Raw genomic sequence first — 17,901 nt, 5'->3', positions numbered from 1 at the left:
CACCCCCAGCACTTCATTTACCATCCAGGGGGCTAGAGGAAGTCCATTCGTTATAGTCTGACTCATCAAAGTCTCCTTTATTGTAATTATTATGGAAAATTTCAAATAGACCCCAAAGTGAGAGCCTAGTACCACAATCCTCCATGCACCCATCATCATTCTACAATAATTGACAACTCGCGGCCACTTTTCTCCACAGACACTGCATGATTTCAAGCAAATCCTAGACATTCGATCCTGCCGTCCATAAACATTTCAGTATGTATCTCGAAAAGATAAGGACTTTTTTGCCTTTTAAGGTAACCATCCTCCCACCTGACAAATTAACGATAACTTCTTCATGTCATCAAATCTCCTGCGAATGTTTACGTTTTCCTAATTGTCTCGTAAATGACTTAGAGAAGTTGCTTTGTTTGAAGCAGGATCCAAACAAGGTTCTGGCTGCGTTTTGAATGGTACCTACGGTGTATGTGGCTTTCTCATCTTCTCTTCCCTTCAACCCCTACCTTGCACAGTGGTCCTGTGTGAGGGCTTTTGAAGCCCAGAGACACGACACACTTATATGGCCTTGGACACATAACCAAGCTCTCTCTTCATCTTCCTCGCCTGGAAAATGGGAATAATTATAACTCCTTATCTCCTGGGGTTAATTGTGAAGATTAAAAGAAGCAGAACATGTAAAGTGCGCAAACACTCAATTAATATTAGTTCTCACTGTTATTCTTTTCTGAAAGACAGCAACTTTGACAGAATTTCCAAGCACAGCATCCAGGCAACCAAATACAGTTACAGGTGGGAAGAAAACCGAGCAAAAACTGATGTGACCTTCTACATTTTTCTCAGACTTTGAGCCACTGTTCACAGTGAGGAGGTAGAATGTGCTAGTTTAGAATTAGTCTCTGGAGCCAAACTGCCAGTGTTCAGATCCCATGTCTTCCACTTGCTAGCAATAGCAAAATGACGCATGCACTTGCCAAAGCTCCTTTCCTTTCCCTCTGGGCAGACAACTCAACTATGATTCTTGGTCTCTCGTACATGTAGGTATGGCCCCATAACTGAGCTCTGACCAGTGGTAAGTGGGCAGAAGTGATATGGATGTCTATACCTGACCCATAAAAACTTCCCACTGCAGTCTTGTTCTCTTTCTCACTAGCTGGCTGATGGGTGAGGACTCAAAGAACCTGAAGGAAGGCAGAGCCATAAGGGGTAAGGGGCCTGGATCCCCGAATGACCACATGGAAGGCAATCCAATCAATAACGATGCCATCGGGTTCTGCTATAAGCAAGAAATATACTTTTATGATGTTAAGTTTCTGAGAATTGGGGGCTTATCCGTACAGCAGCTAGTGTTACCTTAAGCAGGACACCAGCCCTGACCTTGGGCAAGTTACCTGGCCTCTCTGTCCCTCACTTTCCACATCTGTAAAGGGGCAGAGATGCTAATAATATCTATGTCATGGGGTTATTAGGAAGATCAAATAAGTTAATACATGTAAAGCCTCTACTGCATTGCCTGGCCCATAACTGCACAACGCACTTATGTAATTATTGTCACTGTTGTGTTATTATTATTATTTGAAAAGCAATGGTATATCACCAAGAATTTCCACATTTCACTTAAATGTACACGTTTTAAATCTTTGCTAGTTTCTTGGTATAAGTTTTCTTTAACAATTTGGGGTTAAAACTGTATTGCAGCCAAATAATTTCTAATAATGCAAGTCAGTGGTATAACAGGATGATGACAATTTGCCTCACAGGAAATATTTCAGGAATACAGTCATTCTGCAAGATGAAGATGCACCTATACAAGACGCAGCATGTCTCCAGTGCTCCTAGCCAACATTTAAAAAATGGGAGGATGAGACTTCCCCGGGGTGCACCTTTCTGGGTGTCAGGCAGGGCGCTCATCATGCTCAGGATGGAGGAGATGTGCACTGAACTCTATGGAATTTAAAAAGCCTAAGTGCCCAAGAAGACTTACAAATGGTCAAAAAAGCACACGGAAAGAGGCTCAACCTCATTAGCCATTGGGGAGATGCAAATGAAAACCACAATGAGGTAATCTTCACACCCACTGGAAGGGTTATAATCAAAAAGTCAGATATGGGCTTCCCTGGTGGCGCAGTGGTTGGGAGTCCGCCTGCCAATGCAGGGGAACACGGGTTCATGCCCCGGTCCGGGAAGATCCCACATGCCACGGAGCGGCTGGGCCCGTGAGCCATGGCCGTTGAGCCTGAGCGTCCGGAGCCTGTGCTCCGCAATGGGAGAGGCCACAACAGTGAGAGGCCCGCGTACCGCCAAAAAAAAAAAAAAAAAAAAGTCAGATAATAACCAATGCTGGTGAGGATGTAGAGACACTGGATCCCTCATATACTGCTGGTGGGAAGGTAAAATAGTGCAGCCTGGCAGTTCTTCAACGTGTTAAGCATAGAGTTGGCCTATGAGCCAGCAACGCCACACTCCCAGGTATATAACCAAGAGAAATGAAAACACAAGTCCACACAAAAACTGTACGTGAAAATTGATAGCCACAGTATTCATAATAGCCAAAAAGTACAAACCATTCAAATGTCCATCAACTGAGGAAAGGATAACAAAATGTGGTATATCTATATAATAGATATTGAACATTGGTCAGCCATAAAAAGGAATTAAGTACTGATACAAGCTACAACATGGTTGGACTTTGAAAATACTATGCTAAGTGAAAAAATTCAGGCACAAAAGACCACATATCACAGGATTCCATTTATATGAAATGTCCAGAATAGGCAAATCTAGAGAGACAGATTGGTTACTTGGAGGTAAGGGAATGGGGAGGGGAGGGTACAGGCTTTCTCTTTGGGGTGGTGAGAACATCCTAAAGTTGGTCGTGTCAAGGGTTGTACAACTTTGAATGTATTAAAAAAACACTGAATTTTACTGCTCAAACGGCTGAATTGTATCTCAATAAAGCTGCGATATTTTTTTAAAAAGTACCCACTCCTCTATACGGATCAGACCACCTCTCCCCTGGACTCCAGCTGCCATCAGAAATCAGAGCACGTTCCCACCTCATCAGAAGCCTTTGAGGATTATGTGCCCTGTGTTACAATCCAGGTCTGTCCCTGTGCACAAGTGACAATGCCATGACCCACATATGCTAATGAGTCTGAAGCTCAGGTGAGAGGTCACGGCTGGAAGCGTAGCTTGGGGAGTTACCAGCACGTCCAGGTAGGAGATGAAATTGTCATCCACGCTCCCATGAAAACTGATAACCCAACATAACTGTCCAACCCTAGCGATACAAGCAAGGTGTTTTTTGGTTTTCGTTTTCTATTTTTTGTCCACATAAGAGCATAAGCTAGACCATGAACCACATGTCCCAGAACCAGAAATAATGAAAGGGCTAGGTAGCTGGGAGCCCAAATTACTTAAATTGATGTCATATCATTTGAAAAGTGACATTCAAGCCTTACAAACTGAATGACAATTGCTATCTATCTAATTCATGGCCCCGGACTCCTGTTTCCCACCTGCTCCAACACCAATTTAAGCAATTCTGAACTTTGATCTCCGAGGCAGAGTGTCTCAGATTTATTGAAGTGTCAGGTCCCAATTGTGCTAACAGCCACCCATGGCAGGGCCATTACCAGGTGTGAAATCTGGGTGCCCCTCACCCCCGCCAAGTTCGGCACGGCGACAGTCAGAAGGAACAAATCAACTGCCTCTGCCTAGTCATCATGGGAGCCTTGTAACTTACCGTAATGACAGGCACGGAGGAAAAGCAGGTGAAGAGATCGTTCTGTTCTCCAGGCACTTGGACATGTGCTGGAGGGGCTACTGAGCCCTGCAACCCTCAGCCAAGAGGCAGTTGCTGCTCCTCGCAAGGGGCTATTTCGGGACTTGCCTGTATCCTGAGCTGCTTTAAAATGGAATTGTGCTACCCTCCTTCTGTGTTTGGCAGACAGCATCAAAACTGCCGGTTCCTACTGCCCCTGTTTCTCCCAACTGTCATCATCAACCACCTGTCATCTGCAGGTCTGTCCCCCAGGGCTGGGAGCCCTGGATAGCTCCGCCTTTCGATAAACCAGAAACACCCATCTCCACTGAGGGGAAGTTTATTTCCAAGCCTGGAGTGTAGGGGAGGCTGAGCGAGGTAAGACCCAGGCTTCCCATGAGCCTCGGCAGCCTCCCCTCCTACCTCCACTCTGGGGGGCCAGGGAGTCCTGAGTCCACACTGAGCCTTAGCCTGCCCCTGCTCCTTTCCTCCTCAGCTAGGGTCCTGACTTGCCTGCTAGGTTCTGCCAGCCTCTGTGCCCAGGACCCTGAATCTCAGACCCCACCTGCAGTTGGATGAGCCTCCCGGATTCAGGACTCAGACACCCAAAAGGTGCCAGGAATCCCTGCACCCTGCCATCTCGGTGCCCACGGCCACGGACCAGGAGTGCCCTTGCCCCCGAAACTGGGTGACTGGTGTTGCAGACCCTCTTCCTGAACTCCTCCCTCACTTCCCTGCCCCACAGGATGCATTTTCCCTCCCAGCAGGCCCCATAGCCAAAGCCATGCTGGCCAAGACAAAAACTGCTTTAGGAAGAATTGTTTTGAATTGAAAAGTCAATGTAATACTGCAATTGGCAGATTATTCTACCGATGAACATTTCCTAGAAAGAAACAAGTGCAGAGCCTGGCTCCACTGAGCCCTGTGGTGTAGTCGGGAGCTCTGCGACCTTGGGTTTACATCACTGAGGGAGCAGACATAGGCCGGCAGCCTTGCCCGTCTGCCATCCAACATCATCAGCCCCAGGAGATCTGCTGCATCATCCCCAGCTCCTCAGGGTCAGGCTGTGTTTTTCACAGCCTAGAAGAGGGGAGTTGCCTCTGGATTTTAAAAGAGATAAGGGAACGAGTGAAGAGAAATGGGAGATGACTCAGCAATGAAATAAATGCCCGCAATACATCACTCCTAGGGAGGGGATCTGCCTCCACAAGTGATTCCCCAGAAATACTCCCTGGGGTGCTGGGTGTGATAATTACATGCTCCAGCTGGCTCTGCTCCATTCTCAGGAGATGAAATGGGACACCTGACTACTGCCTCCTAAGCAGGTTGAGGAAACTGAGCCCCAGAGGCATCAGCCCTGCCCACTCTGTCAAAATCCAACCTGAAACTCAGAAGGCTCCCAAATCCCGTCCCTTCTCTTGTCAGCCTGTGGGGCTCCTCCTCTGGCTTCAAGACCCAGCTTGAAAGCACCACATCGCCTAAGGGGTCCTTCACCCCTGAGATCCAAATTTGTCTGCTGTGGCACTCAGCCCCCCGTCTTGCGATTACCTCCCATTTGTCTCTGGTTACCAACTTGTGGGGCAAGTCCTAGAATTCAGAGATTAGGAGATGGGAGGAAGTGATCAAGGGAAGGAGGGACTTCTTGAACAAACCTCCACTGGGTCTTACATGCGCCTGGTGAGAACTCAGAGTGACAGAGGGTGGCAGCTGTGACTTCAAGGATGATTATTGCCAAGGCGGACACACCTTGGGTCCTTTTATAGACCAGGCCATGGAAGGGTGAAGAATGGCCATGAGAGGATGTTCTGAAATAAAGACCTGCCTGTACTAGAGCTTACTTTGCACATATCAGTGGCCAGGATGGAAATCTGTGCTCTCCTGACACATTCATTTCCCATCCTACCCCACCCCACAGGTGACCTGGTCCCGCCAGGAGCAGAAACTTTCAGCCTAACAATGTTGGTTTTACTTTCAAACAACCTACCAGGAAGACCACCCAGACCCAAAAACAGTCATGTCTCCTGGTCATCAATTATAAAATATTGATAGTAAGCAAGCCAACTGTTACCCTTTGACCCTATAATTGTACTTTTGGAGCTCCAGTCAAAAAAAAATTACTCTGAATATTAAAAAAAAACAACAACACTTTAGGCATTATTTCTAGAAAAATTTTAAAAAGCACCAAAAGAAATGGTTAAGTAAACAATAGGACTTTCACTCAGTGGAATATTATTCACCAATAAAAAGTATGTTTAATTAAAAACTATAATAACATGAAAACTATTTACATTATAATAAAGGAAAATAAAGATACAGAATTTTAGTCTATATAATATACATGGTATAATTACAATTATAAAAAAGAAAAGTTACAAAGAAGGAAAAAAGAGAAAAAAAACCACCCCAAATCCTAATAGTGATTGCCTTTGGGAATTGGAACATTGCATGATTGTTTTCTCTATTTTCCCATAAATCCCATAAGTATGGGTTAATTTTATAATGGGGAAGAAAAAACAACTTTTATTTAAAAAGTCAGGAGCTAAGTGATTTGGTTCATTCTTCCTTCCCCCAAGAGAGTGTGCGGTAGTTAAGACTATTTCTGTTTAAACTGATGAAGTTCACTGCTTCTTCCATCCATGGCCTAACATTTCCCTAAGGCTGGTTTGAAGAGAAGTCAATGACACTAGTCACAAAGATGGTTTTTCTAAGGCTGCTGCAGGTGGGTATGTTCAGAGCAAACAGAATGATCACTTAGTAAATGCTAGGAGAACCAGATTTTAAACGAGTGCTAAGTGCTCCCACCCCACGCAGACCTTCTTCCCGGGCCTGACAAGGAGGCAGCGACCATGAACAGGGGCGAGGCAGAGCTCAGGGGGGCCTGGCATCAGCCACCCTCTGCTTTGGGAGGTTCTTTTTCTTGGTGGGCTGGAGTGGGGAGAGTTGTAGTGATGGAGCTCCCTTGCTGGGAAGTAACGATCGTGGCCAGGCTCTGGCCGATTTTCAGATTTCCTTAGTTCTGCACTTAGTGAGTAAATGAAGCTGAGAGAGGCAAGAAGGGATAAACGGGGCGGGGGAACAGGGCCAACTTGGAGGAACAAAAGGGATTCTGAATCTCTCTTGTAGAGCTTCCATCTGCACGTTTCTCTTGTCTCCCCCAAACCTTGCAATTAGGCTACTCCACCTCGGTCCTTCTTCATTGAAGCACTTTAACATGAACGTGTGCAATGCCATTTCCACAAATGAAAACAAAGAATGCTGGCCTTGTCCCACCCTTGGCCAGTGGGCTTCCTCTCAGACACACTGCTGCCGCTGCCCAATCCGCGCCCACGGATTCTAGGACCCACACCTCTGGTCTCGGGGGCCTTTGTGTGTTTGTCAAATAACAGAGCTAAGTGATAATGTCTTCCCACAAAGGGTAAAGAGATTCCTGAGGGGAGGGGGGAGGCAGTTTTCTAAGCCCCCCCCCCCACACACACACATACACACACACACGGCCACAAGCGAGGCCTGGATGGAATCAAGGCCCCAGAAGAGTCATCGAAGCTTAGAGCAGAGTATGAAGTAACCTGGGCATCTTATCCCCACTGACCTTTCCGGCAGTTAAATGCTGCTTTGCAAAGCACCTGTTAAGTACCGATGCTGTGCCAGGCACCTGGGATACAATGTGAGCAGAACAAACACAACTTCTGTCCTCTGGAGTCTACAGGGAAGATGGAAAAGCAAGGACGAGGCCATCTTGTCCCGGGGACCCTGGTCCTCAGGCAAAGCCCTCATTTGGATTCCCTACTGACTGCAGGCTACAAAACATATTGAATATGTAAGAGAATGTTTGCATCTTTTTTTAAAGTATTTTATTTTTATTTTTAAAAGTATTTTTAAAGCCTTTTATTAAAATTGTTGTAGCGTTTTCCCCAACTGTGTTCTTTTTCCTATGGCAGTAAGTGGAGATTTTAGATGCTTACACATGTTTACATAAGGATTTCATCTCTCCTCCTGTACTAATGGCTAAAACATAATTATGAGCTGTGCTTGTTAACCAAATGGAGATATTCCATGAGACAAGGAGACCGATTCCTAATATGGAGGTGTCCTTGGGCCGCAGCCCACTTATCCTGGTTTCCATCTCCTCCTCCCGACACAGAGGTGCCTTCATTAGTGGAGGAAAGAAAGAGGTCTTTGTGATGATGTCACTCCCAGACCACCCTACACAGACAGTAAAACTGAACTTGAGAGAAGCCTGGTGAAATGAGAGCTCAGAAGTCTGAAAGAACCCTGAAAGGTTACTTAGCCCAATCCCCTGATGTTAGAAACGGGCAAAGGGGAAGAGACTAGTCTAAGATTACACAACCAGGGCTTCCCTGGTGGCGCAGTGGTTGAGAGTCCGCCTGTCGATGCGGGGGATGCAGGTTCGTGCCCCGGTCCGGGAGGATCCCACGTGCCACGGAGCGGTTGGGCCCGTGAGCTATGGCCGCTGAGCCTGTGCATCCGGAGCCTGTGCTCCACAGCGGGAGAGGCCACAGCAGTGAGAGGCCCGCGTACCACCAAAAAAAAAAAAGATTACACAACCAGTTAGTGCTGGGCTGTTTTCACCAAGGTAAATACAGGGAAATTCATTCCATAGAAATTGCAATATCATTATACTATGTTAAATACGATGCCAGGCAGGAGGGGCACAGGAGGAGAACTCTCATCATAATGTGACATGCACAGCCACAAACGGCAGCACAAAGGGAAGCGTCTTCCCACAAAGGGAAGCATCTCACTCTCCCTAGGGGAGCTACAGAAGGCATCAAGCAGGACGGGATATCTGAGTTGGGTTTCAATGATTGAACAGGAGTTTGTTGCACAGAGAAGGGAAGAAGGTCATTCCAGAAACATGGAACCGCATGTGTAAACGTGAAAACATGTGGAAGAACAAACATGATGTGTTTGGGGAATGAAGAGCAGTTTCATATAGCTAAAATGGAGGCTTCTTGAAAGGGATATAACAGAGACTAGACCAAAAGGGCAGACCACGGAGCAACTGTGAAGGACTTAACACCACGCTAAGAAGTTTGTTGGGGAGATGTTCTCTTGGTGCTTAAAAAACCACATATCGGCAAAAGGATGAAGGGTGGGTTGAACAAAAAAGGACCAGAGCTAGGGAGACTAGTGGGGTGGATACGGCAATACTTCAGGTGGAAAATAAAGACGCTAAAGTTTAATAAAATAAGCAATCCCGAAGAAAACAAAGAGCACTCATGAGGCCTGAATTAAGGCAGCAATATTTAGATGGCAGAATTAGCCGGACTTCATGAGAGATGATTGGCTGTGGGGATGAAACAGGGCAGGGGTGGGTGAACTACTGCCCAAGGCCATATCCAGCCTCCATCCATTTTTGCACAGCCCAGTACTAGGAATGGTTTTCATATTTTACAAGTGACTGAAAAAGAACAAAAAGAATATTTTGAGACATATTAAAATTATGTGAAATTCAAACTTCAGTGTCCATAAGTACACTTTTATTGGAACACTGCCACGCTGGTTCATCTACCTATCATCTGTGGCCTCAAGGGCAGAGCTGTGTAGAGGCCAGAGGGCCAGCAAAGTCTAAAATATTTACTATCTGCCTCTTTGAAAAAAGTTGCTGACCTCTGAAACAGAGGACAACTGCAACATTTCCACCTTAGGAAGCTGGTGGGATGGTGGAAGAGGAGAAGCAGATTTGGGCAAGTGGGACAAATAATAATTCCATTATAGGCATGCTGAATCTGAGGATCCCGTGATACATCCAGGAGACAGTAGAAAGATATATCTGGATACAAGATATGGATTTGAGATGTGGATTGGGGAACCACAAATGGCGGGTGGCCCTTGAAGCCATGGGAGTAAGTGAGATAATCCATGGAGAGGAAAACAGAATGAGAGGGCAAAGCAGGTGAAGTCAGGACCCCGGGAAATGCTGCTGAGAGGTAAACAAATAACAGAAGCTCGAGAAGGAGTCCGAAAAAAATAGACACAGGGAACAATTCAGTGTGGATAAGATCAAGGGAGAAGAGAATTTTAAGGAAAAGAAAAAGTTGAGGGACTTCCCTGGTGGCACAGTGGTTAAGAATCCGACTGCCAATGCAGGGAACATGGGTTCAATCCCTGGTCTGGGAAGATCCCACATGCCGCGGAGCAACTAAGCCCACCTGCCACAACTACTGAGCCTGCACTCTAGAGCCCGCGAGCCACAACTACTGAGCCCGCACGCCTAGAGCCCGTGCTCTGCAACAAAGAGAAGCCACCGCAATGAGAAGCCCATGAACCACAACGAAGAGTAGCCCCCGCTCGCTACAACTAGAGAAAGCCCGTGTGCAGCAACGAAGACCCAACGCAGCCATAAATTTATTTATTTATTTGTTTGTTTGTTTATAAAAAGAAAAAGTTGAATAATACGAACACCACCAAGAGCCCAAGTGGAGTGACGATTGAAAAGGAGACTGGATTCTGGAGAATTTGGCCAGTGAAGTGTAAATCTTGGGAACAGAATAAATTATTCAGTTGACTTCCAGGAGCCCACACTCTCCCATTTCCCCTCCTGTCACCCTGGTCACTCCTTTCCAGTCTCTCTCGCTGGTTCCTCCTCACCTCCCAACTTCTAAATGTTGGAAAGTCCATGGACCTCTTCTACGTCCTATACTCCTTCCTTGATGATCTCCTTCAGTCTCGTGGCTTTAAGTACACCTACATACAGAGGTGTATGGCTGGAGACAGCCCAGAACCCTCCCCTGAGCTAGATTCCTAGAACCAACTGCGAACTCAATATGGCCCCTGGGAAGTCCAGGAGGCAACTCTAACTAAACAGGGTCCAAAAGAGAGTCCTGCTCTTTCTCCCCACATCAGCTCTTCCTGTAGTATTCTCCAACTCTGTTAACGTCAATTCCATCTTTGGGTTTGTTCAAACCCAGACCCTGGAGTCATCTTGATTCTACTCTCTCACCTTCCACCTGATCTTTCAATAGATCCTATCCACTATATCTTCAAACTATATCCAGAACTGAACGCTCACCCCTCCACTGCTACCGCTCAGCGCCAGACCACCTCTGTCTCCCACCTGGATCGTTACAGTGGCCTCCTAACTCACCTCCCTGTTTCCACTCCTGCCCCCCTACAGCCACTTACCACCATCAGAGCAAGCGTGATCATATTATTCCTTGGCACAAAACTTCCCACATCACCCTGAGTAAAGGCCCCAGGCTTACGATGGCCTCCAGAACACGACACAGCTGTCCCCTCACTGTAATTACCCCTGAGATCTCACCACCTTCCACAGTTGTCCTCAAGACACCAGGTCCACTCCTGCCTCAGGGTCTTTGAATCTGCCATTCCCTCTGCCTGCAGTGTTCTTCTCCAAGATACACATACTGCGCTCCCTCACTTCCTCAGGACCTTACCCAAGTAAACCCTTCTCGGTGAGGTCTCCCCTAGCCACCCTATTTAAAACTGTCAACCATCCCTCCTCCCTCACTCCACTACACTCCATTTCCCCTTTCCCTGCTTTATTTCGCTGTAGAGCACTTATCACTACTCTAATACAATACGTACATTTGTGATCTGTCTTTTCTACTAGAAGGCAAGCTCATGAAGGCAGGGATGTTTGTCTGTTTTTTCCCTGCCATATCCCAGCACCTAACACAGTGACTGGCACATGGCAGGCAACTCAATAAATAATTGGTGAAAGAATGGGAATAGCGGATCAGCAAGTGACTAGGAGCTCAGAAAGGGGAAGCCAGTGCAGACAAATTTTCCAAGGCCTCTGGTGAGCAACTAAGAGGAAACCAGCATCGGGAGTGTCTACAAACGGCAAAGACTCAAGCATATTTGCAGATGTTAAGGTGCTAGAGCAGCATGAAAAAGACTGGGGATATGAGAAAAAGGATATGGCTATGCCAAGTCTGGGAAGAAGTGGAAGTGAAGGGCCTCACAAGCAAGGGAAGAAAGGACCTCCTCGGAGGGGACTAAGAGAGGGAGGGAACAGGAAAGGACAGGTGTAGACACAGTTGGGACTGGCGGGTGGGGGGGTGAAGAAAATTTGAACAAGTTCATACCTGGCACTTAATTTTCTATCTCAAGGTCTGGGGAAGAGCTTGAGTGACAAGGGTTTCAACATGGCACTTTGGAAAATGAAGATGCAAGCTGATTAGGAGAGAAGGATTGCTCAGCAATACTGAGGCTTCTGCTCACTCTAGAAACCATAAGTCTATTGCAGAATTTGGGGATTTCCCCCAGTTACACGGGACAGCCAATGAGAACCAAAATGGTACACTTTGGGCACCAGACAAAATGTAAAAACTCTGATAGATAATAAATAAGTGGTTAAAATATAGGAATAACCATTGCTGCAGGCCTAATTTAGGGCACCTTCAGCTGGGAGATACAATCCAAGATGGCATTCCTGGAAAGAGCAAGTCATGAGGACAGATTTGGAGGAAGGCAGGTGAAAAGTGGCCCTTTGTCAAGTAGACTCTGAAAGGCTAGTCTAAGAACTACACAGCATAAATGGGGACTGGAAACCCAAAACGAGAAGATCCACAGAGGAAAAACAAAAGCTACCTAGCTACAACTCATGAGAATGGGACCAGATATTTTTAAATGCTGAAATGTGACATCTTGGGAAACAGGATGATCTGACTTGCAAAGAAAGATCCCTAATTTCTTTTTTTTTTTTTTTTTTTTTGCAGTACGCGGGCCTCTCACTGCTGTGGCCGCTCCCGTTGCGGAGCACAGGCTCCGGACGCGCAGGCTCAGCAGCCATGGCTCACGGGCCTAGCCGCTCCGCGGCACGTGGGATCTTCCCAGACCGGGGCACGAACCCGTGTCCCCTGCATCGGCAGGCGGACTCTCAACCACTGCGCCACCAGGGAAGCCCCCCTAATTTCTAAAGGACCAAAATAGTGCTACACAGGCTTCATACTGTCGTGTGAAGCTTTTTGCAGAACCTGTGGAATCTTCTTGCAGTCCATGATGAAAAGATTATTTCAAATTTTAAAGACTACTTAAAACTGAGCTGTCTGGGCTTCCCTGGTGGTGCAGTGGTTGAGAGTCCGCCTGCCGATGCAGGGGACACGGGTTCGTGCCCCGGTCCGGGAAGATCCCACATGCCGCGGAGCGGCTGGGCCCGTGAGTCATTGCTGCTGAGCCTGCGCGTCCAGAGTCTGTGCTCCGCAACGGGAGAGGCCACAACAGTGAGAGGCCCGCGTACCGCAAAAAAAAAACAACAAAACTGAGCTGTCAGTTTTAATAGCTTCCATTATTTGTGCCATGCTTTGTCTCATTTAAGCCTCACAACCTCCATGTAAGGAAGGAATTTTTATCCCCATTTTATGGATGAAAAAACAGAGGTTTTGAAGCATTGAGGAACTTGTCCTAAGTCATAACAATAAATAAAGAGCCAGACCAGAAATCAAGCCCAAATATGTCTGGTCCCAAAGACCATGCTTTTAGCCTCTATTCTCTCTTGCCTCCCTCAGGCTATTTTTTCTTATGAAACACAGGAGTGATCATTAGTTTTACTATATTCTTATGAGACTTCCAGTCATTCTATGATATATGTTAGTAGGTATTCTTAGGAAAACATACTTTTAATATGAAATTATTGACCTAAATATTCTTACATGTATCTGACTGTGAGACACAACAGGTTTCAAGTGAATGAATGGGAGTCCTTGGGCCCAGGAGAATTCTATGCCAAAGCACTGGGGTAATTTGTGGATAGACCAACATCCATGATCTTGAGGAATCATGAAGAATGGGAGGTTCCAGAACACTAGGGGGAACATGGAAGAAGGCAGTCTCTGCAAAGCACAGAGCTGTGAGTTTATGCAGGATCCAGAGCAAGACCTAGCCTTATTGTTACTGAAGAGATGGTTAGTGGGCCCTTGACAGGGAAAGCACCGATCACTGAGATCCAGCACGTGCTCGCCAAGAGCAGGTCATTTCAGACCAACCCCACTGCCTTCTCTGACTTTGCAGGACCACCCCGTGTAGCAGGAAGTGGCTATAGCTGGGTGACGGCATCCCTTTAGAAGAAGCACATGCTCTTCCATTCACCCCCTTACATCCCCTGGATTAGCTAATAGACTGAATAACAGAATCAGGACTTAACAGTTAAGTACTATAACAAGGATAAAAATAAGATCTTGCACTTGGTTTCAAAAACCCAACTGAGGGTTCCCCTGGTGGCGCAGTGGTTGAGAGTCCGCCTGCCGATGCAGGGGACACGGGTTCGTGCCCCGGTCCGGGAGGATCCCACATGCCGCGGAGCGGCTGGGCCCGTGAGCCATGGACGCTGAGCCTGTGCGTCCGGAGCCTGTGCTCCGCAACGGGAGAGGCCACAACAGTGAGAGGCCCACGTACCACAAAACAAACAAACAAACAACAACAACAACAACAAAAACCCAACTGAGCCAATCCAAGATAGGGAAGGGAATGATTTAGGAGCAACAAACATTAAAATGTCTTTGAGTAACCTGGTAACAAGCTCAGAGATAGCTGTGATGTTGCTGGCAGAATAAAGAAAAGCAGCCTCAGCTACGTTAATAGAATGTGGTATCTATGCTAGAACAAAGGAGGTGACAGCCCTGTCCTAATGGACCGGACTACCACCATACTATGTTGACTTCTGGGCAGCTCACTTTGAGAGTCTGCTAGTTATTCTCCGTTTCTCAACACTCCCACTATGATCTACTCTCTGCACTGCTCTGCGCCCTAAGGGAGCTGACCCCGACACATTGCATCACCCAGATTCCCTTGCCCTGGTGACTTCCCACGGGGTCTGGCCAATGGGAAGAACCAGCAAGAGGTTCAAGGGCAAGAAGAGAGAGAACATGCAAGTATCTCTTGTGCCACTGTCTCCCTGCTCCATCTCCACACTTCCGACAGTGGCTGTGTCCCTCTACAGCAGCGCCCCTTCCACAGCTCCAGCTCTCAGTGGGTTGCGGTTTTTCCCCCTGGCCCTTCAGGCCTAGGGCTGGTAATGGCTTCCCCTTGGTGGTAGCTCCCAGGTGTCTCAGCATCCTTCTGGGTTCTCTTCACCTTGCCCACACCTCTGTAAACAGTCCCTTCACCACATTATTCTTAAAATCCCAACTAATGTGCCCTTCTGTTTCTTGCAGGGATCCTGACTGAAACTGAAAAGATAGGATACCAGGGGGCCATGAAGCTCATCTGTGAGGACCAGCTACAGGAACAGAGGATGTTTGGACTGATCAAGGGACTCCACAAAACAGGCTGGTCCACTTGGAGAAAGTGAAGAGCCACCGTCCCACTTGTTCTCCTGGCTGCATGAACAGAATAGTAGTACATACAGAGAGACCACCTTTGAGCTCAATATAAAGTAAACCTTTCTAAAGAGTTGGCAAAGTGGGGTGAGCACTTCTGGTAGGTCATGAGCTTCAATAATTCTTAGTTGCCCAGTCTCAAGCTGGAGAGCCCATATCGGGAACACTGTAGGAAAAAGTTACAGGGATACCTAGGAAAAGACTCTCCAATCCAGGGTTTCACAATTTGTTACCAACTACACACTACTCACACAACGGTTTTCCAAAATAAGCACACTCGGGGGAGGGCAGGGACATTTCTGGGGATATGTTTTGCTGCTTCTCAATTCAATATAGAGAATAGAAGTCTAGTTCTTTGTATCAAGTTTGGTAATTCTCAACACTGAGTTCTTTTTCATGCTTTAAGATAACTCAGGAACATGAAACTTATTTAACATATCATCATCACAAACTTAAAAATGTTTATTCCCAAACCACTGAAGTCTATGAAAATAAAAAATTTTTTAAACTAAGCATCTTCTACCTACACAGCAGTCACTAGCCCTTTTTCCGACTGTCACCTCATTATTCAAAATAAAAATCAGGATGCTACAAATAAATGGTGGAGAGGATGTGAAGAAAAGGGAACCCTTGTCTACTGTTGGTAGGAATGTAAATTGGTGCAGCCACTTTGGAAAACAGTATGGAGGTTCCTTAAAAAACTAGAAATAGAACTACCATATGACCCAGCAATTCCACTCCTGGGTATATATCTGGAAAGATGAAAACTCTAATTCAAAAAGATACATGTACCCCAATGTTCATAGCAGCACTATTTACGATAGCCAAGATGTGGAAGCAACCCAAGTGCCTATCAATAGATGACAGGATTAATAAGATGTGGTGTAAGAGAAAAACAAATACCGTATGCTAACACATATATATGGGATCTAAAAAAAAAAATAAAATGGTTCTGATGAACCTAGGGGCAGGACAGGGATAAAGATGCAGATGTAGAGAATGCACTTAAGGACACAGGGAGGGGGAAGGGTAAGCTGGGACGAGGCAAGAGAGTGGCATGGACATATATACACTACCAAATGTAAAATAGATAGCTAGTGGGAAGCAGCCACATAGCACAGGGAGATGAGTTCAGTGCTTTGTGACCACCTAGAGGGGTGGGAGAGGGAGGGTGGGACGGAGACGCAAGAGGGAGGAGATATGGGGATATATGTATATGTATAGCTGATTCACTTTGTTATACAGCAGCAACTAACACAACATTGTAAAGCAACTATACTCCAATAAAGATGTTTAAAAAAAAATAGAAGATGTGGTGTATATATACACAGTGGAATGTTACTCAGCCATAAAAAAGAGTGAAACACTGCCATTTGCAGCAACATGGATGGGCCTAGAGAATACTAGGCTTAGTGAATTAAGCCAGACAAAGGCAAATACTATATGATATCACTTATATGTGGAATCTAAAAAATAATACAAATGAATGTATATGCAAAACAGAAACAGACTCACAGATATAGAAAACAAAGTTGTGGTTATCAAAGGAAAGAGAGAAGCGGGGAGGGACAAGTTAGGGGTGTGAGATTACAGATACAAACTATTATATATAAAGTAGATAAGCAACAAGGATATACTGTATAGCCCAGGGAATTATACCCATTATCTTGTAATAATCTGCAAAAAATACTGAATCGCTATGCAGTACACCTGAAACAAACACAATATTGTAAATCAACTATACTTCAATTAAGAAAAAAAAAAAAGGACGCAAAATCTGCCCATGGGACAAAATATTTTACATGTAAACTGTCCTGGAAAAAAATAAGATCACCTCAATTCACCCTGGTGAGAAAAAGGAAATGGTTTTTGCGAGAGCCCTTAACTCTTGAGTTCACAGAAGGGTCAGATCAGAGCCCAGGATGCTACAAGTGTGTGTGTCTAATCGAGGTTTTCTCCTTGCGTGCGAGTTTATCATTTATCACAAGGCGGGACCTCTAGGACAGCCACCTCTCCACTCATTCGTTCGACAAACATTTGGTGTTGATCTACACATTAATAGAGCCCTGCTGGGCCCTGGGGACGGACGAGAGATCCAGAGGCCAAGGCTGCTACCGTACACTTCAGCAGGTCTAGGAAATGATCTGATTTCAAAGACCAATGAAGGCAAAGAGTGAGAGTGACGGCGCCCAGAAAAGTTTCAGAAGAAACTTGGAAACTGCCAGCCTTCGGCGCGGAGAAGGCGGGGACTTGAGGCCCAGGGGAGGACGCCGCCTCCGGGCTGCCAGGCCCGGCCGCCTCCCCGGCCCCCGGCCCAGCGCGCGCGTCGCCTGATTCCAGGCCCGAGTCGCCACACCCGATCGCCGCGGGGCCCAGGAGGGCAGCGCCCGGGCGACCCAGAGCAGGGCTGCGGCGAGGCCCAGCCCCGTGAGACATTCCCGGGCAGCGCGCGCCCGCACCGCCGCGCGCCCCCCTCCCCGGCGCCGGGCACCCGCCGCGCGCTCCCGCCTTGCCCGAGGAGCCCCGGCCCCATGGCCCCCCGCCCGGCAGCTCGCCGGCCCGGGCCGCACTCACCCTCCTTGGCTTTCTTCCTCCGGGCCAGAGTTCCTCCGAGTTTCCCCAAGAAGGAGTCATCTTTCTTCCGGGACGGGGGCGACTTGGGAGTGGGGGACTTGGGGACAGACGGCGACTTCTGCGGGGAGGTGGCCATGGCGACGAAGCGGGCAGCCGCGGGCCGGTCGGGACGCGGAGCGGGCGCCGGGCGGACGCGGCGGGCGCGGCGGGACTGAGGCTGCGGCTTTCCAAACGGAAGCGGAATTATTCCAAGCATTTGAG

At 47.1% G+C, this 17,901-nt stretch overlaps 1 protein-coding gene across 1 annotated transcript in view; it reads right to left on the bottom strand.

Annotated features, from left to right (window-relative positions):
* PARVA (parvin alpha) overlaps positions 1 to 17,896 on the bottom strand; it is a gene marked incomplete at both ends in the record, with an annotated part of 183,503 nt that extends 165,607 nt beyond the window's left edge. The window contains one exon of the mRNA XM_079707564.1: positions 17,641 to 17,896. Within this exon, the coding sequence (XP_079563690.1) occupies positions 17,641 to 17,896 (256 nt within the window). The remainder of the gene's footprint in view (positions 1 to 17,640) is intronic.
* Between the last annotated feature and the right edge of the window lie 5 nt (positions 17,897 to 17,901).

Source organism: Hyperoodon ampullatus (assembly GCF_949752795.1).
Source record: "Hyperoodon ampullatus genome assembly, chromosome: 7".
NCBI classification, from domain to species: domain Eukaryota; kingdom Metazoa; phylum Chordata; class Mammalia; order Artiodactyla; family Ziphiidae; genus Hyperoodon; species Hyperoodon ampullatus.
Note: the sequence above shows the minus strand (reverse complement) of the source record. Positions and strands in the feature narration are given on the sequence as shown.